The sequence below is a fragment of the Trachemys scripta genome, chromosome 10 (genome assembly GCF_013100865.1).
Source record: "Trachemys scripta elegans isolate TJP31775 chromosome 10, CAS_Tse_1.0, whole genome shotgun sequence".
Lineage (NCBI taxonomy): Eukaryota > Metazoa > Chordata > Testudines > Emydidae > Trachemys > Trachemys scripta.
In genome coordinates this window covers 30,646,508-30,671,575 of record NC_048307.1, presented here as the reverse complement: position 1 = coordinate 30,671,575, position 25,068 = coordinate 30,646,508, and the positions used below count along the sequence as shown (strand labels likewise).

The 25,068-nt window shown below is 57.0% G+C and overlaps 1 protein-coding gene across 2 annotated transcripts; it reads right to left on the bottom strand.

The window, feature by feature from the left end:
• Nucleotides 1-639: 639 nt before the first annotated feature.
• RHBDL1 (rhomboid like 1) lies at nucleotides 640-23,712 on the bottom strand. Of its 2 annotated transcripts, none has more exons than XM_034784850.1 (8): nucleotides 23,460-23,712; nucleotides 17,235-17,402; nucleotides 15,618-15,842; nucleotides 15,169-15,317; nucleotides 9,945-10,057; nucleotides 5,775-5,875; nucleotides 4,934-4,994; nucleotides 640-2,246 (listed from the first exon to the last, which is right to left on the bottom strand). In XM_034784850.1, exons 1-8 carry the CDS (start codon nucleotides 23,496-23,498, stop codon nucleotides 1,975-1,977), a joined length of 1,128 nt encoding a protein of 375 aa, XP_034640741.1. In that variant the 5' UTR covers nucleotides 23,499-23,712; the 3' UTR covers nucleotides 640-1,974. The 2 variants fall into 2 exon arrangements, with proteins under 2 accessions (XP_034640741.1, XP_034640742.1); XM_034784851.1 differs by having other exon boundaries at nucleotides 17,244-17,402.
• Nucleotides 23,713-25,068: the final 1,356 nt, after the last annotated feature.

The window sequence follows — 25,068 nt, the reverse complement described above, 5'->3', positions numbered from 1 at the left end:
TCTACTAAAGTCACAGCTATGGTAATTTACTGCAGCTGAGGAGCTGGCCCTACACTCAGCTGGTGCAAATCATCTGGAACGCCTTAGGGCTTGTCTACACGTGACTGTTAAACCAGAATGAAGTAGGGTGTGACTGGAAAGCAGATGAACTATTCTTGATTTACTCCCTGTGGTGATGCTCTTATTCCAGAATCAGAGTGCCTTCTTGCAGATTAACTTAATCCACATCCAAAATGGATTTCGTTGGAACACTCTTAATCCAGAATAAGAGCATCCACACAGGGAGTGAATCAGGAATAACTCCCCTTATAGCCACACTCCCAGAATCTTGACATGTGGGACAAACTACAGCAGCGCCCAACGGTGGAAGGCAGCCCCACTTCAAATACCCAGTCCTTTACCAGTCCTCCCTCATCATCAACCACAAGCCCGGATGTCACAAGTGGCTGCAAGTGGCTCTATGTGGACAAGCAATTTCCATTTGGGCCGCAGCAGATGAGGATTGTGTCCCATTTAGCAACGAATAAGCCTGGTTTCTGGTTCTTTGCCCAAGACAGGGGGAAATCTAGTCCTCTCTAGGAGGAACCAGGGAATGGATGCAACACTGCAGCAGAGACTCAGACAGAGAGCAGAGCCATGTGGTGTGCAAAATATTTATTTATACTCGAAAAAAGGGTCAGACTTCAAATGCGGGTCCTGCCTCTTTCCCTTGGCCATCCCTGCCCCTCTCAGCACGAGGCACCAACTCATTGCTCGGGAAAGCCCCCAGCAATGCCAGCTGCCGTGGAGCGACTCTGGGAGGTGTTTCATACCAGCTATCAAAAGCCCTGGGGTGTGCAGGCTTTGGGACCTGGAGGGCCAAACTCGGGGTCACAGCTGAAATGAGTCTGGCTGGTCTCAGCTCTGATTTGGTGCAGAAAAAATCTTGTTGTCACCAGAGTCCGTCATGTAAAAGAGTGATTTGTGTTGGGAGTGGGGGCCGAGAGGCCCTGGCCCCTGCACATTGGGTGGGTGCTTAGACTAACCCTGAACTGTGTGCCAAGTGAGCTCTTAAAGGGCTAAATAAGCCAGGGAGCACTGTAACGGCCCTTGGCACAGAGACCAGAGCTTGACATGGCTGTTTCTAGGGATAAAGGAAAGATGGGCTCCCTCCTGACCTGCGGCTACACTGAGCTGCCATCAGTCCCTGAACCCAGCTGCATTGGCCCTGTCCTCTGCAGAGCCAGGGGACATCGCGGCTGCTGCTGTCTGCCCTATCTCTGCAGCCCATGGGCAAATGGAGTCCCCTCGCTACTCTCCTGGGCCTGGAAGCAAGGAGCAAAGATTTCATGCAGGGAGCTTTTCCCCCTTACCATGCTGCCCCCTCTCCCCCCCCAGGACTCTGCCGTAAGGGACTGCATGGAGAATGGGGTGCAGGGATGGGGAGAAGCAGGAAAGGGGGAACAGAGGGCACAAGAGCGAGCGAGATAATCATCTTTACACAGGAAGAGTATTTTACTGGGGTCCCTGCTGTGCTGGTGCTGCCCACAGCAGAGTAGCTGGGCTGCCCCCGCCCCCAAGAGAACTAGGGAGGGGCGAGGGAGAGGTAGGAGCAGGAAAACTGCACAGTCATGAGGGAGCATTGGCATACCCAGCCTGGCACAGGGGGGCAGGTCTGCCGGTTCACTCCCGCCCACCGTCGCCCGGGGAGCACACTCATTCACTCCAACGCACCAGGGCGGAATTGCTTTCCGGCCACGCTCGGAAGGGGGGCTGTTTTGGGATTTGCGGGCGGGCAGTCTTCCTTGATTCTGTGTCACGCGTCTGTTGCCTCCCAGCCTCAAGCAGGGGCCGAGGAAGATCCAGTCCGGCATCCGGCTGAAATAACACACTGATAGAAAAAGTGTGTGGCAGGGCTCCAGCCGGGAGGTTGGCACCCGCATCATCTGGGTTTTGGCACTTTCAGGGTGGGTGTTGAGGGCCGGGGGGGGGATGCTACGGCGGAGGAGGGATCTGTGTCCCCAACAGGTCATAAGCGAATATATTCCAGAAGACAGCGAAGACGAGGAAGGTGGCGTAGGAGAGCAGCACCACCCACCAGACACACTGGTCCTGCAGGTTCTCCTCATAGCTGCGCAGGATGGTCAGCCCCATGCTGATGCCTACGATGGCGCCTGCCAGATGGGCCATGAAGCTGGGCTGGGGGCCAGAAGCTGCCAGGGGTGGAGAGAAACGGAGCCAAACGGCACGGCCCACCTCAGAGCTCACTGCAAGAGGGAGGACCAAGAGTGAGAATGTTCACCACAACTCTGCTGAGGAGGCTATTGGCTAAGAGCCACCACTGCCCTAGAAAGTCTCCCCTTCTCACGCCCCAGTCACCTCCCCTGCAAGTCTATCCCGTCAGACCCTGCTGATCCCCAGCAATCCTGCCCACTGTGCCAGGCCTCCCTTCTCCCAGACGCAGGCCGGGGGTTCCTGGTGGAAGCCTGTGCAATTCCTTACCATCAGCATTTGAGTATCGGTGGGGGTGACAAGCCCTTGGAAGTGGTGGGCTCTCCATCCCTGCGAGTCCCTACACTGAGCCCGGATGCCTCTCTAAAAGAAATGCTCTAACTCACCCCACCCCTTAGTGGGGTCACAGAGGTCTATGGGGGTAACAACCACCTGCCCTCCTTTTGGCACATGGGAAGAGGGTAACTTGGGGTCCTGGCATGGAAGAGGGTGAGAGCTAGCTCAATCACAACGTACTGCGCTTGGGAGTAGTCGCTTATAGAGTAAGGAAGATAATTCCCCCCAAGGCAGGAATCCCTGGGTGGTAGGGTTGCCAGGTGTCCGGTTTTGACCAGAACGCCCGGTTGAAAAGGGATCCTGGTGGCTCCGGTCAGCACCACTGACTGGGCTGCTAAAAGTCTTGTCGGCGACGCAGTGGGGCTAAGGCAGGCTCCCTGCCTGCCCTGGCTCCACGGAGCTCCAGGATGCAGCCAGCATCAGGGCCGGCCTTAGCAAGAGTGGGGCCTGACTCCTGGGGGCGGGCTGCGCTCGGGCCGGGGTCTCTGGGTTTGGGTCCAGGCCGGAGCCACTGGGGCCGGGGCCGGGAGTGCTTGGCCGGCACCGCTCGGCTGGGGCCGGGCTGGAGTCGCTCGGCTGGGGCCAAGGCCGGGCCGGCGCACTCGGCTGGGGACGGGGACGGCGCCCCAGGGCCCGAGCCAGAGGTGCCGGGGCTGGGGGTGTTCGGCTGGCGCCTGGGCCAGAGCCGCGGGGACGGGACGGGGATGCTCGGCCAGAACCGGGGCCAGTGTCCCGGGGCCCGAGCCGGGCCTGAGCCAGAGCCAGAGCCATTCGGCCGGGGCTGGAGCCACTCAGGCCGGGGCTGGGGGTGCTCGGCTGGTGCCAGGGCTGGGCCGGAGCTGCGGGGCTGGGCCGGAGCCACGGGGCCGGGCGCTCAGCTGGAACCGGGGCCGGTGCCCCAGGGCCCAAGCCAGGCTGGGGCCGGAGCCGCTCGGGCCGGGGGTGCTTGGCCGGTGCCGGGGCTGGGCTGGCGCACTCGGCCGGAAACGGGGCCGGCGCCCCGGGACCTGAGCCGAGCTGGAGCCAGAGCCGCTCGGCCAGGGCCAGGCCGGTGCCCCGGGGCCCGAGCCGGGCCAGAGCCAGAGCCGCTCGGGCCCAGGCCGGGGATGCTCGGCTGGGGCCGGGCCGGAGCTGCAGCCGGTACCCCGGGCCCAAGCCGGGCTGGAGCCAGAGCCGCTGGGGCTGGGGCTGGAGGTGCTCGGCCAGGGCCGGACTGGGCCATGCCGCGCCTCCCCGGAGCCCTCCTCGCGCCCCCCCCCGCCCCAGCTTACCTGCTGCTGCTGCCTGCCTGCCCCTGCTTCTTTTCAGACTTCCCACGAACATCTGATTCGCGGGAATCAGGAGAGGGGGAGGAGCAGGGGGGCGGAGCGTTCAGGAGAGGGGAGGGTGGGGAAGTGAGCTGGGGGCGGGGGCGGGGTGGACAGCTGTGGGGCCTTCTTAGGGTGGGGCCCGATTCAGCCAAATCGGCCGAAAGCCGGCCCTGGCCAACATGTCCCTAGCTTTGTGTGGCTCCCAGGAACCGCAGGCAATGGGAGCTGTGGGGGCAGCGTTTGTGGGCGTGAGCAGCGTGCAGAGCCCCCTGGCCCCTCCGCCTAGGGGCCACAGGGACATGCCGCCACTTCCAGGAGCTGCGCAGAGACAGGGCAGGCAGGGACCCTGCCTTAGCCCCACTGTGCCATCGACTGGGAGCTGCCGGAGGTAAGCACTGATCAGCTGGAGCCTGTGCTCCAATCCCCCTCCTGCACCCCAACCACCTACCCCAGCCCTGCACTCCCTCCCACACCCTAACACCATCCAAGAGCCCATACACCTGACCCAGCCTTGAGCCCCCTCCTGGAGCCTGCATCCCACACCCCCTCCTGCAACCCAAGCCCTTGCCCCAGCCCTGAGCCCTCTCCTGCACCCCAAACCCCTGGCCCCACCCCATAGCCTGCACCCCCAGCCAGAGCTGGCACCCCAACTCCCTGCCTCAACCCAGAGCCCCCTCTTGCACCTTGAACCCCGCATTTCTGGCCTCACCCTGGAGCCCACACCCCCAGCCAGAGCCCTCACCCCCTCCTACACCCCAAGCCCCTACCCCAGCCCAGTGAAAGTGAGTGAAGGTGGGGGAGAGCAAGCAATGGCGGGAGGGGGAATGGAGTGAGTGGGGTTGGGGCCTTTGATAAGGGGCGGGGCAAATTGTTCAGTTTTGTGGGGTTAGAAAGTTGGCAACCCTATTGGGTGAGGTTCTCTGGCTTGCATGATACCGGCGACTGGACTAGGTGATCAGATTGGTCCCTTCTGCCCTTAAAATCTCAAGACACCACAGTGCCGCCAGCAGCCTCACCCAGCTAGGCTCCCACAGGCCCTGCTGTCTGCTGCCTGACTGCATCCGACACGTACTTACTGCACACCAGAGCCAGGACCATCCGGAGCAGCTTGTATGGGCAACGCATCCCCGCCCAGTTCTGCGGACAGAGACCCCAAGTTACGGCGGCACGAGAGCTGTGGCCTGGTATCCTCTTTGGACCATTTCAAAGTGGGGATGGACCTGAGGGCAGCTTACCGGCCTGTTGCTCACCATTCGAAATGGCAGCAGGAGCGAGTGGCGCTCTGTGTGCATAGGGAGCCCACTGCCTGCCAGGGCCGGCTCCAGGCACCAGCTTCTCAAGCAGGTGCTTGGGGCGGCCGCTCCGGAGAGGGGTGGCAGGTCCAGGTATTCGGCGGCGATTCGGCGGACGGTCCCTCACTCCGCCTGGGAGCGAAGGACCTCCCGCTGAATTGCCGTCGCAGATCGCGATCGCGACTTTTTTTAGATCACGATTGCAGCTTTTTTTGGGGGGGGGGGGGGGGGGGGGGGGGGGGGGGGGGGGTGGGCGGCTTGGGGCGGGGTGCTGGACAGGGGATCAGGAATGAACCGATCCCTCCTGCAGTGCTAGTCCCCCAGCTGGTTATGTATCAAAAGACATGGACCAAAGCTGTTTGTTGGAACGTGAACAGAAGGGTGACTGACAGTGACTCTGCAGGCCCAGACACACCCCTGACCCGCCATGCTGCTCTCCCCGGTGCCTGGTCAAATCCTCTTTAGCCTCATCTCACTGGGGGCTCCTGGCCAAGGGACGTCCTCTCTGCTGTCCTCTGACCCTAAGGGACACCAGATCTCCAGTTCCGGGGAGGAAAAGCAGATCAGCCACCTCCCAGTCTGTCCTTCCCCAGGGGTGGCCTGGCTACAGAACCAGGATACCTACCATGACAACGTTGGCCAGGTGAGCGGAGCAGAGGGCATAGACACCTCCCGAGCCTCCGACCAGAGGGGCCCTCATGTCTGTGATGGAGACAGTCAGGGAGCCTGCGGACAAGAGAGGAAAGGGGGTTACAGAGTGGGGGAGAGAGGATCACCCTGGGCAGGACTAGACCCCTCTCCTGGGAAGGGGAGGGGAAGGGCAAATAGGTGCTCTGGGGCATCACTCGTTCACTCGCTAAGGATCCAATTTGAATGGGAGGTTTCCATGCTTGGGCTTTTCCTCTCCATCTGCCCGCATGACAAACTCAGTTACACACGCTCCACCTATTTCCCACACCCCCAGCCCCAGCACAGCATGGTAACTCTTGGCACAGCCAGCACACACACACCACCCAGAAAACATAGCACCCACCCCCAGAGCCCACACACACTCACCCCCTGGACACACTCCACATGCACCCCATCGGCCCCAACCACACCCCAGGAGCTCACACCTCGCAGCACACGTGCCACACCTTACGCATGCCATATATACACACTGGATAAGACAACACACACACCCCACCTACAATCGACACACTCCGCATACTAGAGACAGGTGACTGAACTTTACACCGGTAAAATCATAGAATCTCAGGGTTGGAAGAGACCTCCAGAGGTCATCTAGTCCAACCCCCTGCTCAAAGCAGGACCAATCCCCAACTAAATCATCCCAGCCAGGGCTTTGTCAAGCCTGACCTTAAAAACCTCTAAGGAAGGAGATTCCACCACCTCCCTAGGTAACCCATTCCAGTGTTTCACCACCCTCCTAGTGAAATAGTTTTTCCTAATATCCAACCTAGACTTCCTCCACTGCAACTTGAGACTGGTGCTCCTTGTTCTGTCATCTGCCACCACTGAGAATAGCTGAGCTCCATCCTCTTTGGAACCACCCTTCAGATAGTTGAAGGCTGCTATCAAATCCCCCCTCACTCTTCTCTTCTGCAGACTAAATAAGCCCAATCCCCTCAGCCTCTCCTCGTAAGCCATGTGCCCCAGCCCCCTAATAATTTTCGTTGCCCTCCGCTGGACTCTCTCCAGTTTGTCAACATCCTTTCTGTAGTGGGGGGCGCAAAACTGGTCGCAATACTCCAGCTGTGGCCTCACCAGTGCCGAGTAGAGGGGAATAATCACTTCCTTCAATCTGCTGGCAATGCTCCTACTAATGCAGCCCAATATGCCATTAGCCTTCTTGGCAACAAGGGCACACTGCTGACTCATATCCAGCTTCTCATCCACTGTAATCCCCAGGTTCTTTTCTGCAGAACTGCTGCTTAGCCAACCGGTCCCCAGCCTGTAGCAGTGCATGGGATTCTTCCATCCTAAGTGCAGGACTCTGCACTTGTCCTTGTTGAACCTCATCAGATTTCTTTTGGCCCAATCCTCCAATTTATCTAGGTCACTCTGGACCCTATCCCTACGCTCCAGCGTATCTACCTCTCCCCCCAGCTTAGTGTCATCCGTGTACTTGCTGAGGGTGCAATCTATCCCATCGTCCAGATCATTAATAAAGATATTGAACAAAACCGGCTCCAGGACCAATCCCTGGGGTACTTCACTTGACATGGGCTGCCAACTAGACATCGAGCTGTTGAGCACTACCCAATGAGCCCTGATTTCTAATCCCAATCTCATTCCAACAACAGCCATGGAGGAGTAATTTCGGCTGTTGTGCTAATCGCCCAAGGCCTTGGCAAACAGCTCTCAGTGCAGTCGGTAGCATATAAAAGCACTATAGCTTGGAGGCAGCCTTGCTGGTGCACAGAGATTTCCAGTCATGCTGCGTTTGAAAATGCCCAGTGTCACAGCCCAGGGCGCAGCACCACCCTTGGAGACCAGCCGTGCAGCAGGACCATTGTGAAAAAGGAAACAGAATCAAATGAATCCAGGTAACCTCCAACACTGAGAACAGTCTTTGTCATTACTGTTCATACAGTGCCATGAGTGTGCATGGTGCTTTAAAGACCCAGCCCCGTTAGTGATAATGGTCTTACACTTACATAGCTCCTTGCAGCTGGGAGGATCCCAAAGCCCTTTACAAATGTCACTAGCTGAGGTGCAAACTATTTACAAGAGTCACTTCCCCACCTGGCTCCACGGTGCGATCAGCTCTGGGGAGGTGCTCAGCAGCTGTTTAACAGAGCACTGTGACACTGGACAACTATTTAGGGCAGGACGTGAGGAAGAGCCAGGTAACCAAGAGGAACTGCACAGGGAGTAAGGCAGAAGGAATGCAATTACCAGAGTTAAAATCCCCCAATCCCTCTACTCTTGTGCAAAGTGCCACGGGATCATTACTGCCTCCCAAGGGTCAGGGCCTCCCTTTTAGATTTCACCCAAAAGACTCTCCAGTAGCACAATCCCCTCTGCAGCATTGATCTGGTACTGACTCAGGCAGTCGGAGCCACCACCACCACTTCCTGCATCCCTGGGTGGGCTTTCTCTTCCATGAAGTCATCTAATGAGATCACAGCCCCAGGTGCTAGGGGGTAGCTACAGTGGAGTGGGGGAAAAGTCTGGTTCCGATACTTTCCCCAGGGCTCCACCAGTTTCCATGGATGCAGGATAGGCCACGGCAGAAACCATGGTGTGGGGCTGCAAGAGAAACAGAGGTCCCTGAAATGAGGATGATGGGGTGGCTGGAGATTCCACTCTCCACCCCGATGCCAGCTAGTTCCCACCTCACGACCACACAAATCCCACTGGTTGAAACTAAGCTATTGCATGAGGCTGGCACGGGGACACTGAGCCCCTCAACTCTAGGTCACTGGTTCAAACCCAACTCAGCCATGAGTGAAAGTCAGAGTCATGTGACAGCTACTCTGGAGTCTCACAGCTGCTCCTGGGGGGCACAAACCCATCATGCCTGGCCCTGATTTGCTCCCATTTTTGGCAGCAGAGGGGCCTTGCACTGAATGTGCAGCGGAGACTGGCCTTCCCTCCAGCCTTAGGTCCCTCCAGGTCAGGCTGGGCAGACTAGGGGAGTTGGCAATGCTCCTGCCACCTCTTCTGCAGCTGCAGAGTGGACTTGGCTTACAAGGAGATGGACAATTTCCACCAGCTGAATATAAAACCCAAAAAGAGAGGACCCTCCTGCATGTACTTTCCAGGGTAGCATCATCCGAACTAGAGGAGAATCTTCATTCACTGTGGGGCATGTGATGCAGAGCTAGAAGTTCCCCTTCCATCCAATAGAGGGCAGTGGTAGCACGCACACAGCCACTTTACTAGATGGCTGTCCTGGGCAGATGAGATGGGATGATAGCCCTTCCTCAGTGTCCCAGGACTGGCTGCAGCTGGGTTCCCTCGCAGCAGGGTTACAGTATGGGGCTCCATTCTCCCCATGCACTCCAGATATCACAGGGACAATATTGAGACCCACAGGAGGGGCTCTGAACCCGTTAAAGGAGCCAACCCACTGCAATCATTATCTGTGTCTGTGGAACCCAGATCCAGTTTACAGGAGAAGGGAATGGATCCATAGGAAGGGGAGCTCTGGGAGCAGGTCAGTAACCAACCGAAGCTCAGCAGAGATCTGGGTTGCCATCTCTGCAAGCCTGACAAAGCCCGACTCTCCTGGAAATTGCCCATGAAGGGCAATCTTTCCCCCAGCCCTGCTGTCCTCAGCCATTTCAGTGGGGCCCCGTCTGACCTAAGGACGGGTAATGTATCACGAGCAGCTCTAATTCTTTATTGATTTCAGCTGGAGGCGCTGACCTGCCTTCTGGGAATAATGGAGACGGAAATGCAGATCTCTGACAGCTTAGCGGGTGGGTGTGGAGAGAGCCCAGGAGTGGCCTGCACTGCCAGGGGGAAGAGGGGAAGGCAGGAGAGAACATGGAAAGGAAAGGAAAGGAAAGGAAAGGAAAGGAAAGGAAAGGAAGCTGGCAGGAGAAGACAGCTGTGAGCTCTCAGGCTGACTGCCACAGTGTCGGCACATGCCTTTCCAGCCATCTCAGGAGGGGCCCAGAGGACAGCTGAGGACTCGGTGTAGGGGGATCAGTCACTGTGGGAATAGGGGGGAGCTAACAGCCGGGCTGGCAGCGGGAGTGGGTCTGGAATGAGCCTTCACTGCCAGTGCAGGAGAAGGGAATACCTGCAGGAGGCAGCCTCCAGCCAGGCGCTCCCCACCCACCTGCCAGCACCCCCGCTAGGTAGAGGAAGCTGATGCGTAAGATGCCATGGACCATCTCCAGGGGGACCCCAATCATCAGCTGAAGGAGGGCATTGAATCCCAGCTGTTCCAACCTAGACAGAGAGACAAGGAAACACGTTCATCCAGCAGCAACTCAGTACGGCAAGCTGAGGGCCCCGGCCAGCTGTGCACACAGGGCAGGGGTGGGACCGTACACAGTGCCCTGTGCAGGAAGGCAGCAGGTTAAACCCAGGGCCCAGGATGGATCAGGGAGTTTCTGGGAATAACAATGCAAACTGAGACTCTGGCCCAACCCTTCCCTTCTGAGGGCTTTAGGATCCTGTGCTGGCCTCAGCACAGAGCAACTAGGCCCAACCCTGGGAGATGCTGGTGAGCACCTTAAATTCTCCCTGGCTTCAGTGGGAGGTGGATACCCACTGCCTCTCAAGAGCCTCCTCCCCAGCCCAGCCAGTGTGCCCATCCCTGAGCAGGGAGGGCCTCCGTGCGGAGGGGAGGGAAGGCTGCTCTTCATGGCCCAGCTCTGCACATCTGCAGCACCTTGTCTCTCAGCACTTTATACACACCAGTGAGTCCTTCCAGCACCCGTTTTACTGAGCAGGAGCCGAAACACAGAGGGGCAGTGACTTGCCCCAGGGCACAGACTAGGCTAGTCGCAAATAGAACCTCCTGCCTCCCATGCTCCCTTGTGTAGCCCAGACCCCTCTCCTGCCAGCCTCGCTCTGATGGCTGCTCCCAGCCACACCTGTGGATATCCACCCAGGAGGGCACTGAACTGAGCCCACCTAACCTGGGCAGGATTGGAAATGGAAACCAAAAAGCTCCCTCTTCCAGGACCCGTCCCCTGAGCCAGCCCATCCCATTGCAGCGTTACTGCTTGTGTAAACACCACTTCCAGATGAATTTGTTTTCACTTGGAGCCTTGGGAGCCAGTGGCCACATTCACCCACTGAGCTGAGACCTCCAGGGGCCAAGGGTGGAAGGTCTGGGATAGGAAGACCCGGCTGCAGCCTCCTGCCATGGGGCCTATTCCCGGGAATGCCCTGGGTACACAGCAATGAGTCCTGGCCAAGCCCTGAAATGTCAGGCAGCCTCGAGGGTCCCATTGACATTGGCATCGGGGATCTATTTCAAGGCAACACCGCCCCAGTGCCAAATGGGCAATATTTCACCAAACCGCCTCCAATCAGAGGGTGGTCTGTTGTTAATCCCACCAATCAAGAGGCCATGATAAGTGTCAACTGCAGCTAATCCCACCAATCAGGGGAACGGGCTGCGCTCCCGTGATCAGACCTTTGTCGTCCCCTTCAATGATAATTATTTGTATCGTCCCTAATTGACATTCTGTGCTGTTACCATGCTGGTGAGTCCCACAAACCCGTGGCCTCTGCGCTGAGAGCGTCTATGGGGGCTGGAGATGGCTATCGTTCCCCTCAGACACTAGCTTGGGAAGGGGTCGAAGCCATGTCTCTCCTGCGCTGAGACACGGAGCCGCGTAACTGAACAGCCTGCTTTGCTGCTGCTATTCGTGGCCATTGCTGGCCGATGGCCCCTTTGTGTGATCCCTCTTCCCCCTTATTCTGCCTTTGAGCACCAGTGCGTGTGTGGGTCTGGAGCCGTTCTCATACAAGATGCATGGGGAGGGCCCATGGGGTCCGGCCTATTCTGAGCCACTGGTCACTTGCTTCGTTCCCCAAGCATTTGAGGTGAATGCTTGTGCCCTGACACAGAGGGAGAAGAGGGAAAAGGAAGAGAAACCCAGCAACTTTGGCATGAAATACATTTAAAAATGGGTAATGCATCTGAGCTCACGCTCGACGTGCCCCGATTCTGGGCAGGCACAAAGGGGAGCCAGGCACAAGAGAGCACCTCCAAGTAGCTCAAGAGGAACTTCAGTCCTGCGGAGAAGCTTTCCAGCCCTACCCCGTCACCTTCCACCTCTCATCTCTCGTGACACTGCTTGGCCAGCGTGCAAATTCCTCCAGAATTTACAAGGTGTTTCCCGCCCCACCAGAGCCCCCCTTATCTGCTTCCCGCAGCGCCATCATAACGCTGAATTTATGACATCGCAGCGATTTCCCAGACGACAGACTGGGAAGTGAGCACCACTGGGATTCGCTCTTGGTGCCAGGATTCAGCTGCCAGGGCCCAGCTTTTCTTTCACAAATCCTGGCAGCTTGGAAGTGGGGAGCAGGCTGGGCTGCTATAGTACCAGGGAAGGGTTGGTAGAGATGGAAGGGCCTGGACTGTCAGTAATGCTGGGCCACCAGTGACTTCAGCCCTTTCTCCTGTGGGGGAACTGTCTGCTCCACAAATCTGACCCTCTTCAATATGGTTTGATCAGCGTTGTGTGCAAATGAATTTCGGATGGTGGGCTGCTCACCAAACTGTCCCAGCAACCATTTGACGTTAAAACTCTGTGTATTTATAGGCTTTTCAGTGGGGCTCATTTCCATCCCAGCTGATGTGCTTACAAGTGTTAATGAATTAAGCCTCACAACTGTGATGCACCCTCTTTTACAGGTGGGGAAACTGAGGCACAGAGCGACACACTGAGCAATTTGCCCCAAGGTCACACAGTGAGAAAATAGTAGAGCCAGGACTAGAACCCAGGTCTTCTGACTCCAAGTCTTATCCACAACTGTATCCTTCCTCGCTCTTTGGTCACTGAAGTCACCTGGTATTGCTTTTGCTTCCTGATTGGATGACCTCCCCTTTATTATTGGTCTCTGCCCATAAGGAATGTCACTTCATCGCAAGACAAATGTGTTGAGTCAAGTCTTGGCTACTGGCCCAAATTTGCTTTCCGTGAAATTCGACCAAACCAAACTGCCTGTCTAGGGGCAAACAGCAAATCAGATCATTCTCCCAGCCCATTGCTTTGACCCTTCCAACCCCTCTCTGCGTCCCTCCACTAGTTCCACCTTCTCTATCGCCTCCAACATATGTTTCTTGTCTTCACTTTCTAGATCCTTCATGTCCTAGCCCCACCCGACCTGTCCTCTCTCATTCTGCATCAAAAGGTCGACTCCCACCCCCGCTTGGCCCAAGAACCCAGCCTCCATCGCCCACGTGTTACATTTTCAAACGAGCACTTTTGTGCTTTCTCCCCTCGCACTTGGGAGAAGCTCCCTGTGCACAGGTGCAAAGCCACATCACTGTCCTCCTTCGAACCGCTCCTTCCAACTCTCCCTTGGCATGAGGCCTACAAAAAACTGGACAATGGTTGGGCTGCAGGTGGACTGAGATCACTGCCTACCATGGTGAACAAGTTTTGTCTCACTGTTCCGCCCCCATTTCTCTGTCCATATCTGTCTGGCGTACCTTGTCTTCTACTTAGATTGCAAGCTGACTGACTTTTTGTTCTGTCTGTGCAGCGCCTAGCACCATGGGGTCCTGTGACAAGGGGGTTCTAGATGCTACGGCCTTCCTAGGGAAACGGTGGGGGCGACGGACCTGTCTGGTTTTAAGATTAAGTTAGATAAGTTTATGGAGGGAATGGTTTAATGGTAAAACATAGTAGCCAAGGAAAACCAATCAATGGTACGTAAATAGTATAATGGCCAACAGGGGTCAGGCTAGAGACTCTTGCCTACATGCTCGGGGTCTTACTGATCGCCATATTTGGGGTCGGGAAGGAATTTTCCTCCAGGGTAGATTGGCTGAGCCTCTGGAGGTTTTTCACCTTCCTCCGCAGCATGGGGCAGGGATCACTAGCAGGAGGGTCTCTGCCGATTGAAGTCACTAAAACACAGGATTGGGGACTTCAACAGCAGAGTCCAGGGAAGGGTTTTGTGGCCTGCAGCATGCAGGGGGTCAGACCAGATGATCATAATGGACCCTTCTGACCTTAAAGTCTATGAGTCTATGAGTCTAATCATACAAAGAGTAATAATAGTGATCATAATTAATAACAAAGAGGGGCTGCAAATCCAATTGAGACTAAATTCTAGTCCCCAGAATGTAACTGTCTCACTATTCATCCAGCTCAGAAACCCCTCCTGGAGTCTGATGTCCTTTATTACCCACAAAGCAGGGCACCGCGCTAGTAGCTGCAATACAAGGTACTCCCCGCCCCCAGTGCCCTCTTAGGGGATGTCTACACTGCAGCTGGGAGCCTGCCTCCCTCCCAGCGGGGGTAGAGACAGACAGGTGCTAACTCCGCTTGAGCGAGGCCTCTAACAGCGCGGGTGTCGTGGCATGGGGGAGGCTCCAGCATGAGCCCAGGGAGTTGGGTGGCCAGCCCAGACCGCCGCCTGTACCACAATGTCCACCGTGCTATTTTTAGTGTCCTACTGAAGCAGAGCTAGCACGAGCGTCTCCCCAGCTGTCGTGTAGACAGTGTAAACAGACCCTCAGCGGTGCCTGAGCCCTGACCTGGACAGACCACACCTACAGGGGAGAGGATAGGCCAGCCTCAAAGCCCACTCAGCCCTTGGCCTCTCTTCTGACACTGCCAGTGTACAAGGAACGGTTCCAGGCACCAGCGCAGCAAGCGCGTGCCTGGGGTGGCAAGCCGCAGGGGGCGGCGTGCCGGTCGCTGTGAGGGTGGCAGTCAGGCTGCCTTCGGTGGCATGCCTGCGGGAGGTCCGCCGGTCCCGCGGCAATTTGGCGGCAGGTATGCCAAAGGCGAGGGACCAGCGGACCTCCCTCAGGCATGCCGCCGAATCCGCGTTACCAGCAGACCTCCCACAGACACGCCGCCGAAAGCCGCCTGACTGCCGTGTTTGGGGCGGCAAAATACATAGAGCCGCCCCTGCCAGTGTGGCACTGGGGGCTGTTGTGCCCTAGGAACGCACTGAGACCCACCACCTCACTCCACACAGGCCAACAGAAGGTCCATCGGGTGGAAATACCTTTCAGCCACTCCTGATCTGGGCTGGAGACAAGCAGGAAGCCTAGAGGTGACCAGTTCCCATGAGCCATCCAGTGCCCCGGGAGATAAATAAAGGGTTCTAGTCGGCAGTTCAGAGCCAGCAGGGCAAGCTGTCACCCATACCTCTACCTTAGCCACGATCTGCAGGCTCTGTGATCTCTGGGGAGGAGATAGGAATTCATATCCCAAGTTCATCCAGCCCTGGGCTGCCCCACCCTGCCTCAGTGACAGTCCCCACCACCGCACCGCTGCACTGAGACAGGAACGCAGTCTCACCACACCAGCTGAGCTGCCTACCCCCAGGGGGTATGGGGAGTGGTATGTCCTTACCCAACGTGCATGAACATGTAGGTGAAGAATCTCCAGGCCCGGGCTCGGTGCCCCGGGTGGTACACCAGCGGGCTCTTCATGTACTCTGGATGGTAGGTCTGCAGGACCCATCGGTTCAGCCGGGCCCCGTAGCAGAGGAACACGATGATCTGCAGAAGGAAAGGGGCTAGTTGTCAGTTATAACCAGAAGGAATTCCCCTAGGCCGAGCTGAGCCTGTGATACCCCCGCCTGCTGCCAGGCTGGGTGACTCTGTGACATCCTCCTCCTGCCCTGGCTTTGGAGCTCAGCATCCCCCAGGAAGATGCCCAGTATGGACTGTTTCATCGAATCACATGCAGGTGCCAAGGAGCCTCCCCCTTCCCCCCAGTGACTGGCTGGTAGGACGACCCCCTCTCCCATGGCAGATACAAGGGCAGGACAGCGCGGTCCCCAGGAGCAGTCAGCATACCTGGGTCAGCGTGACGGCTGCCATGAAAATGGGCGGAGGGCAGGTGCGGTGCTGATAGAAGTACCAGCGCCGGTCCATCTCGCAGGGCAGGATCTCATAGGCCACATAGCGGACAAAGCGCTTGTAAAAGCCCAGGCCAGTCTCGTCCAGCAGCACGTCCCGGGGCAGTGCCCTCTGCCCATTGGCAATGGCTCGTTTGAAGCTACTGGAACGTTTACTGCTAATCTGCAAAGAGAGACCGTGAGGTACGCAGCCCGCCCAGCTACTCCACTCCCAGCCTCTGCCAGCAGGGGTCAGCCCAGGGCAGGGATTCCCTGTCCCATTCCTTCCAGTTCCTGCAATTATCAAAGCACCCAGGCCTTCTCCATCCTCAGCTGAGGAGAGGGGGAGGAAGGGCTTTTGCCGGGGCCGGGGCGGGTTTGGGATTCTGAGCACACAGCGGGGACAGGGACAGCATGCAAATGTCTCTCTCTTGCCAGATCGTTTCCTCACTCAGCCAAGGCAATCAGGAATAATCTATGGAGAATTAAGGATTTCTTTCTGCATAGCCAGCAGTGCCGCCTGCTTTAGTCAAGAGCTCAGCAATAAAGGGGGGAAATATTTTTTATTTTCCACCTCCCTGATTGCTTCCCCCTTGGAGCTTCTCACATGGGTCCTGAACCGGCAACTTAGGTCAGAGTGCCCACTCCAGACAAAGCCCTACCTTCCCAGTTGCAGCCACTAGAACAGAATGGGGCAGCAGCCCTAGGTGAGCGAGAGCCCCTAGCTGTGAGCCATCCCGCCTTCACCCTGGAGAAGGAGCTGTAGGAGCAGCCAGTGATAAGGGTGGCTCTCCATGGGGGAGTCACATGATTTCCCCTCCTTTTGCTCACAACTGTCCTTTCCCCTCGCCCACTGCTGGCACCACATGGCCAGCCCTGGGGAGGCCTCCCGAGAACAGCAGTCAGCAACACAAACAACCCCCACCACGTCTCAGCTCAGGGAGGGAGCGGCTCTGCTTCTGTGGCCCGTGCCACGCTGGGCCTCCCTGCTCGGCAATGCTGGTTTGTGTGGAACAGCCTCTTGTCCCCTGGGAGCTGAGCTGAGAGCTCCCCAACTCATTTAACACAGGTCAGCCAACAGCCAGCAGGGAGTACAGACTTGGAGCTCCTTCTCCAGCACCCCTAGCCCAGCTGCCCACTGAATGGGCTTCATTCCTTTCTGTGCAGCGGGCACTCTGGGAGAGTGGTTACTGCCTGGGAGCCACCCCTTTGAGTCTCAGGGCCATGTTCAAGCCTGGCGTAAGCAGGGGCAGAGGACGCTGACATCAGCAGGAGCCGGGAATTGCTTACACCAGGGATGAATTTGCCCCATGGTCTCTAACACTGAACTAAACGGAGGGCTGGGTTTTGCACTTCCCCTCCCTAAAACTCCTGCCTGTGAGTGGCAGGTTCATGCACATGAGGATTGCCCATCTGTCCTTCAGTTGCCATCCTGAGCCTGCCCTCTTGGGGGCTGCAGGATTGGAACTGCCAGATGAGTTGTTTCAGCTGCAGTGTTTCCTGGGCAAAGCATTTCCCAGCAGCACGCAGATCTATGGGGCTTGCGCAGCACCTCAGGGCTGTTACTAGTACTCACGTTACTGACCAGGTCTACCAGCTCCTGATAGCAGATCTGCCCTTCATCGTTGCTCTGGGCCAGAGCCACCAGCATCTCCAGCTTGGAAGGATCCAGGGGCAGCTCATGGCTGTGCACCAGGCTGGCGAAGGTCTCTACGCCAATGAAACCGGTGTTGTCTGGATCAAGCTGCAAAAGAAACCAGAGTCAGAGACGGAGGGTGTCAGCTCCAAGCATTGGGAAGATGGCACTGGAGCTGGAGTAGATGGGAACTCCTCTACACCAAGACTCTTTCACTATTCCCTAAGGTCACTTCTTCTAGGAGAGGCTGGCACTGGAGTTGCTGTCAACTTGTGGGGAATGGAGTGGTTGGGCTCTGCCCCACAGCCCACGTTCTGCTACAGTGCCTGGCACAGTCATGGAGGGAGACTTTTAAAGTAAAGGATTTCAACGATGGGTTTTACTAACCCTGGAATCCCTCAGCCCAGCTGCTCTGTCTCTCTCACTCTCCCACGTGTGTGCGGCCAAGGAAGTCTAGGACATGAACCAAGAGCTCCTGAGACTCAGTCCAGACCACAAACGTTTCCACGTCCCCCCAGTAGGCTACCCCTTCAACCGGCCCTACATTTACTGGGAGACCATGGCTGGAATCAATAATCAGTTGTGGTTACAGAGTTCAGAACCAAGGTGTCTGAACCCTGAGTCCTTCCAGAAACTTCCCAGATTCACACCTCAAGTCCCAAGAATTCCAGCTGCAGTATGAGCAACAGATTAACTCTGAAGACCTTGAACCTTAATCAGGACACGCAGCCCAACGTTGCTCCCAACTTCTTCTGAGCTTCCCATGCAGTTTAAGAACACAAGAACGACCACACTGGGTCAGACCAAATGTCCATCTAGCCCAGGATCCTGTCTTCCAACAGTGGCCAATGCCAGGTGCTCCAGAGGGAATGAACAGAACAGGGCAGTTACCAAGTGATCCATGCCCTGTGGCCCATTCCATTTCAATGTGTCCACATCTGCACCCTCCTCTCAGCTCCAAACTCTTTGAGATGCAATGCCCCTTCGGTGTGCAAATGGAGGGATCTGCCAGCTGGTGATTCTGATGGGCTGACGAGCGGGCCTCTTTCAAGTTCTCCTTTGCACTTCCCACCCTTTCCCTCATACTCCCCTCTCCTGCTCCCGCTTCCAAACAGGGAGCCAGACTCACACCGGCTCAGGTGAACAGACCCCTATCGAATTCCCATAGCACCACGTTTAGCTCTTCCAAAAGTGTCACGTCCTCACACTCACCCAGAACAAAGCCACAGTCATGCTGGATTTACCAGGAAGGTTTGTATCCAATTTCCTCCTTGAAAAGCACTTTGAATAATGTGGGGGAAGGGCTAGTCTTAAAAAACCATTTTGGAAGGACAAGAAGAAAAGTCAGTGTGTTTAAGTCCCTGCCGAGGGCATGACAGAGGCTGGGTTCTGCCCCTGGGAGGCAAAGCCAGTAAAACAGAATTATTCTGCAAATAATATTGTCTCTGTCATCTTATTCTCCAGGGAACGAAATGCAAAACACAGAGCTCCCTGGCAATGTCCTTGTGGAATGGGCAGGACGGAGAACGCTGTGGGACATGGACACACGCGCTATTCTGGTTTGAGCTGAGGGAGACTGTAGCCTCTCCATCCCAAAGAATCTACTGCTCCCTGGGGCTCCTGACAGATCTAGTGGAGACTTCGCATCTCAGCCCGGAGGGCGCAGCAGCCACAGAGAGGGCCCAATCCAGGGTAGGGGAAGGGCACGTCTTCCTTTGGGAGAGTGGGGCTGGCCCCCCCACAAGAGCATGAGAAGGGGGATTACAAGGAGGGGAGATGCAGCATATGGCCAAATTAACCCTTTGGAGGCTGTGTAGATCACAGCACCTAGACCTTGCTCTAGACAAGGAAAGCAAGTTATAAGCAGAGCTCTCTAGGGCAGAGGTTCTCAAACTGTGGTCCGCAAGCTCCATTCAGGTGGTCCGCGGATAGTTCCCTCTAAGCTGCATGCCTGGACGGCTGCACACGACAGAACAAAGGGCCACCCACCTAATTCGTGGAGCCACGCAGGCTTGGCTTCACTAATTAGGTGCCTTGGACCTTGGAGAAGACACACATGTAAAGTGAGATGGTGGCCTTGGGGGGAATAGGGGGTAGGTGGGAGGGGGCAGTGGGGTGAGAAGAGGGGGTGGGGGGAATTTGGGACGTGCAGGACTGCAGCGGCCAGAGAAAGAGGCGACTTTCCCCAGCTCCAGGGCTGTGGCTGCCACGGTTGGAGAGAGAAGCAGAGACCCCCCTCCTCCTTCCCAGCCCCAGCTCGGGGGCTGCCGCAGCAGGGGAGAGAGGGCACATCCATCGCATTAGAAAGGTAAGATTACGGATATAAAAATATGAGTTGTGTGCTTTTATTTGTAGAACAAAATATGTTAATTATTAAGTTTTTTTATATAGCACTTTTAGCCAAAGCGCTTTACAATAGTTAGCTGATGGTACAAACAACGTTTGGAAAGATCATTAAGTGGTCCACCGAGACCCTCAGCAATTTTCAAGTGGTCCGTGGAAAAAAAAAGTTTGAGAACCACTATTCTAGGGGTTACTGCCTCTCCACAGCGCTTGCACCTGATCCTTCATGTGGCTGGCCATGTGCGTTGGGCTACAGTTCCAGAGCCTAGGACGGCTCTGCTGTAGGAGGGGTGGGGCAGTGCTCCAGGAAGCAGTCAGAGGGGCGGTGTGCAGGCAGTGTAGGAGATTGGTCTCTCCCCTTTCCCCCACAATAAACCCCAAGTCGGGTGCCAATTCCACTTTTACTTTCTCCTTGGAGCCCCCAGTTCACTGCACACTGGGCCTAGCAAGGAAGTCGTGACACCCATGTTCACCGAACAGCATCTCAGGTAGGCAACCCCGCAGCATAAGCAGCCACATCCAAGCGTCAGCTAGTGGATAAATAGTTATGGTGCTGGACTGTGACTCAGGAAACTTGGGCTCTATTCCCAGCTCAGCCACAGATTGGCTGGGTGGCCCTGCCCATGTCACTTCACCACTCAGTGCCTCCCTGTCCCTCCCCTTCTTTGTCTTTCTAGGTTGTAAGCTCTAGCACCTGTCTCTTACTATTGTATGTATAGCACCTAGCGCACAGGGCCTCCGATCACACTTGTGGCCTCTAGGTATGACTGTAATACATATCCAGGAATAATAATCCCTAGGGTACATTCCACTGAGTTTGCCCTCTAGTTAATGACCCACTTCCCCCTGGTAGCCACTTGTCCCCTCTCCCTAGGTATGACAGCAGGGCCTCCATTTAGCTCACTAGATTCAATAGCTATTCACTTGCTCTTCCTGTGGCCAATACCATTGCCATCGCTGCCCCCTAGCACCACTCAGCAAACCCACATGCCCTCGCCCATGCACACACCACACACAAATGCAGACCCAAGCACACAAAACACCCGTCTGCATGCACACATACACACTGCACATGCCAGATGCAAGCACATGCATGCACGCCCCATGTGAATGCACACCCATCTACATGCAGATATACACACTATGTCCACACTTAGGATCACACACTTGTTTTGCATAGGTACACGTACACACGGAAATGCACACGTACTATACCTCCACATCTCGTGTACACACATGCCCATACACGTACACACAGCAATGCACACGTACCATACCTCCACATCTCATGTACAGGCATGCCCACACACGTACATACAGTGATGCACACGTACTATACCTCCACATCTCGTGTACACACATGCCCATACACGTACACACAAAGATGCACACAGACCATACCTCCACATCTCATGTCCATGCATGCCCACCCACATGTACACATGAAGATGCACAATATACACCTACACATGTACCTCACACATATGTATACCTGTACACACATGATACACACAATAAATATGAATGCCTGAACCCTCACACACACACATGCAGGCACATAGTCCACACAGGCACATACCCCATGTGAAAGCACACCCACCCACCTGAATACGCATTTAGGCATATCATACACACAGTGCACACTTAGAACCACACACATACCCACATATGAGCATGCACACTTGCTCCATGCTTGCACATTACACATGGAGATGCACGCATACCATGCATGCACAAGTACATACACACGCGCAAACACACACTTACCCAGATTCTCTCTTTCCTCGTGCATTTCAGTGCAAATTGGCCAGTCCATAACAGACCAAAGCAGCAGCAGCAGCAGCAGCAAAATCATTCCCCCTCAGTGGCTTGCAGAGACCCCATCTCCAGCCACATTCCAGCACCTGTGGCCTGCACCCTCCCAGATCAAACTGTCACCACCGATGCTCATGCCCCCTGCGCCTAAGGCTGCAGCACCACAACTCCCACAGGGCACTAGGGCTGGGAAGTTTATTCAACCGCTAGATGCTGAGAAATGTTGGACATGGAGGTGGCAGGATCTGAAGCCAAGGTCCTCCCCTAAGATGCTCTCTAACCTTTGGCCGATCATCTAGGCCAGTGGTTCTCAGCCTATTCCCATTGTGGGCTGCATATGCAGCTCTCTATGTGTTGTGTGGGCCGCATCCACACAATATATATACTACCTGGATGGCCCTGAGGTCACCTGGGCTACAGCTATGTGCTGATTGGGCCACAAGTTGCCCACGGGCTGCGGGTTGAGAACCACTGCTCTAGGCTGAGTGGCATTACTGCCCCCAGGAATGTAACAGGCCCCGGCTCTCTCCCTCATGGCAACCCTTTCCTTACAGAGATGTTTAGACACATTTGTACCACTCAACTCCTGGAGGCTCAGCTCAGGTCCCACATCCAATTGCCAGTGAGATGCCTGGTAACCCAGCTCCCCACTCCAATGAGGTTGTGGGACTTGCCCAAGGTCATGCAGTGAGTCAGAGGGATAATTATTGAAACAGGAACTTGGAGTCTAAATTCCTAACCAAAATTAACGACCAAGCTCCCCCACATCAGAATCCCTGGCAGCGCGGGGGCCTGGCTAAAGAGACTGAATTTGGCTGCCAAAGCAGATGAAGGGGTTCCAGCCAGGAATCAGTCAGAACAGAGCACTCAGTGCCACCAAGGGTTAATGCATTAGGAGCCAATCCTGCAATCAGAGCAGAGGGCCCAATGCAACACAGTGCTAACGCATTAGGGCCCAATCCTGCGGTCAGGTCACAGGGCTCAGTGCCATCATGTGTTAATGCACTAGGGCCCGATCTGCAGTCAGATCACAGGGCTCAGTGCCACCATGTGTTAATGCACTAGGGCCCGATCCTGCGGTCAGGTCACAGGGCTCAGTGCCACCATGTGTTAATGCACTAGGGCCCGATCTGCAGTCAGATCACAGGGCTCAGTGCCACCGTGTGTTAATGCACTAGGGCCCGATCTGTGGTCAGATCACAGGGCTCAGTGCCACCGTGTGTTAATGAATTAGGGCCCAGTGTTTCCAGGTGCTGGCCACCCCTCACCCACTCTTTGCCCAGTCTGAGGGCAGCTGCTGCTGCTCCCCAGCACCTCACGGGAGCAGGTCCTTAGCCTCGCAGCGCTGAGCTAGAGAGCTCTGGGTTGGGATGAATGAGGAGGTTCAGAAGGGAAAGGAGCTGCATGGCTTCTGAGGCTGTTGGCTACAGCGTATATTTGTCCCTCCACTGTTCGAGCAGGTGCCCCGATCCAACACCCTTGGCAGCCGGTGGTTCCGGAGGTGCCCCCGGAGCTGGAATAGCAGGGTCACGGCAGGCCAGCTTCAAAGTGCCTCTGACGGAGCTGTGTGGGGGGATGTTTGGCTCTCACTAGTGTAAGCCGCCCCCTCGGTGCCAGCAGGCACCACCTCCACGCTCACGAGCGCATCCGCTCTATTTCAGAGGCGTGACAGAGACGGTGCTGGCTGGGGACACCAGGGCTCCCCACCTAGATGCCACCATGAGGGGGAGACAGACCCAGAGGTGCACGTGGCCTGGTCTGCGCGATGCCATGGAACGGCTGGTGCCAAGCCACGAGCTAACGACAGGGCGTGTGGAGAACCCACCAGGGAGATACCAAGGGGATGGGCACAGAGCCGGGGTGGCAGCCTGCAGAGAGCCCCTGTTCCATCCCCACCCCCCATGGAAAGTTACCCCCCTCCCCAGGCTGCATGCCACAGCTGCGCTGGAACCCCCCGATCCGAGCGGGAGAGGCGCAGCAGCCGCTGCCTTGGAAACCAGCACTCACCTGCTCCTGGATGAGCTGCAGCAAGGAGCTCCTATCCATATACCCGCCGGGGCTGGCTGGCTGCAGGGGCGGCCGGCTGCGGGGCTCATCGGAGGCAGGAGGCGGCGGGGGGCGGGTTTGCTGCTCGCCTCCCAGGGCGCCGGGAGCGATGGCAGGGAGGGGTGCCGGGCTGCAGCCGCCGAGTCAGCCAGCCAGCCCCGCGCTGCTGCGGAGAGATCGGAGAGCGAGCGCCGCTCCACTCCGCACAGCCGGGCTCCGGGGGCGGGTGCCAGCGAGAGGGGCTGGGGGAGACGTGGGGCCGGGAGCCAATGGCAGCCCAGTGGGGGGAGGCGGGGCAGCCGCGGAGAGCCGAGCCCACCGGAGCCGGGAGCGACGCTGCAGCCTCTGGCGCTGGCGAGACACCTGCAGCCCGGCCGCCGGGGTGCGCACGGGGCGGGGTGCGCGGCTGGGACGCAGCAAACGTCGGGCGGTCACCGGGATGCTCTGGGCAGCTCCCCGCGCGTCCAGGGCAGTACCCGGCCGGAGCACAGCGCCCCTCACCCCCCTGCTTCCAGGGCGGTACCCGGCCCGGGCAAAGGGGCCCCCCGCCCCCCTGCCTCCAGGGTGGTACCTGGCCCGGGCAAAGCGCCCTCCACCCCCTGCCTCCAGGGCGGTACCCGACCCGGGCAAAGCGCCCCCCGCCCCCAGGGTGGTACCTGGCCCGGGCAAAGCGCCCCCCACCCCCCAGCCTCCAGGGCAGTACCGGGCACAGCCCCCCCCGCCCCCCTGCCTCCAGGGCGGTACTCGGCCCAGGCACAGCGCCGTACTCGGCCCAGGCACAGCGCCCTCTGACCCCTTCATCCAGGGTAGTACCCAGGCACAGTGCCTCCTGCATCTGGGGTGGTACCTGGGCACAGTGCCCCCTGCCCCTCTCTGACCAGGATAGTACCCGGGCACAGCACCCCCTGCCCCCCGGCATCCAGGGTGGTACCACTGCACTAAGCCAATATCTGTCTCTCCACCTGTCTCCTGGGCCAGAAACAAATTGCTCTCCCTACTAGTGTTTCAAGTGAACTGTAAGCGCTGGCCTGGCCTGCGGATGTGCACAGCTGTGGGCATAGGAGGTGCAGGGTACATGACTAGCTGTTGCGTGGGTGAGCCACGTCCATGGGAGTGGGGTGGACAGGTATTTGAGATGTAGTTTCATTGCGATGGCTGCATGAGTTTGAGCTCCTGCTCTTTGAAGCTTCCTTCCCCAGTGTGATCCTCCGCCCTGAGACCCCTCAATAACGTCACCCCTCAATACCTGCCATTGAGCTCCATGACGGAGATAGGGGATGCTGGCAGCAAGGAGGCAGGTTAATAAGCTGTGGAATCCTCAGAGCCTGGTGCTGTGAATATTCATCCACTTCCCAGCTGTACCAACGCGTTCCATAGGGTGCGCAACTGGAGGCAAGATGCCAGCTCTGCTCCACCCCTGCAAGAGAGGGGGCAAGCCAAGGCACATGCCTGCTAGCGCCCAACCCTGATGGAGAGCTTCACTTGGAGCAGTGGAGGGAAAGCCAGGCTGCGAGTTCCTTTGGTGCTGGGCTCCTCCTGGCTGATCCCACTGCGGCTGTGGGACAAAGCT

What these genes read in the sequence shown, in the direction of transcription:
- RHBDL1 (XM_034784850.1), bottom strand. Translation starts at nt 23,498, where the DNA reads ATGGATAGGAGCTCCTTGCTGCAGCTCATCCAGGAGCAG. An exon ending in CCTAGCGGGGGTGCTGGCAG is followed by an intron (nt 5,876 to 9,944) that starts GTGGGTGGGGAG and finishes TCTTGTCCGCAG; the next exon opens with GCTCCCTGACTGTCTCCATC. An exon ending in ACCTGGCCAACGTTGTCATG is followed by an intron (nt 4,995 to 5,774) that starts GTAGGTATCCTG and finishes CTCTGTCCGCAG; the next exon opens with AACTGGGCGGGGATGCGTTG.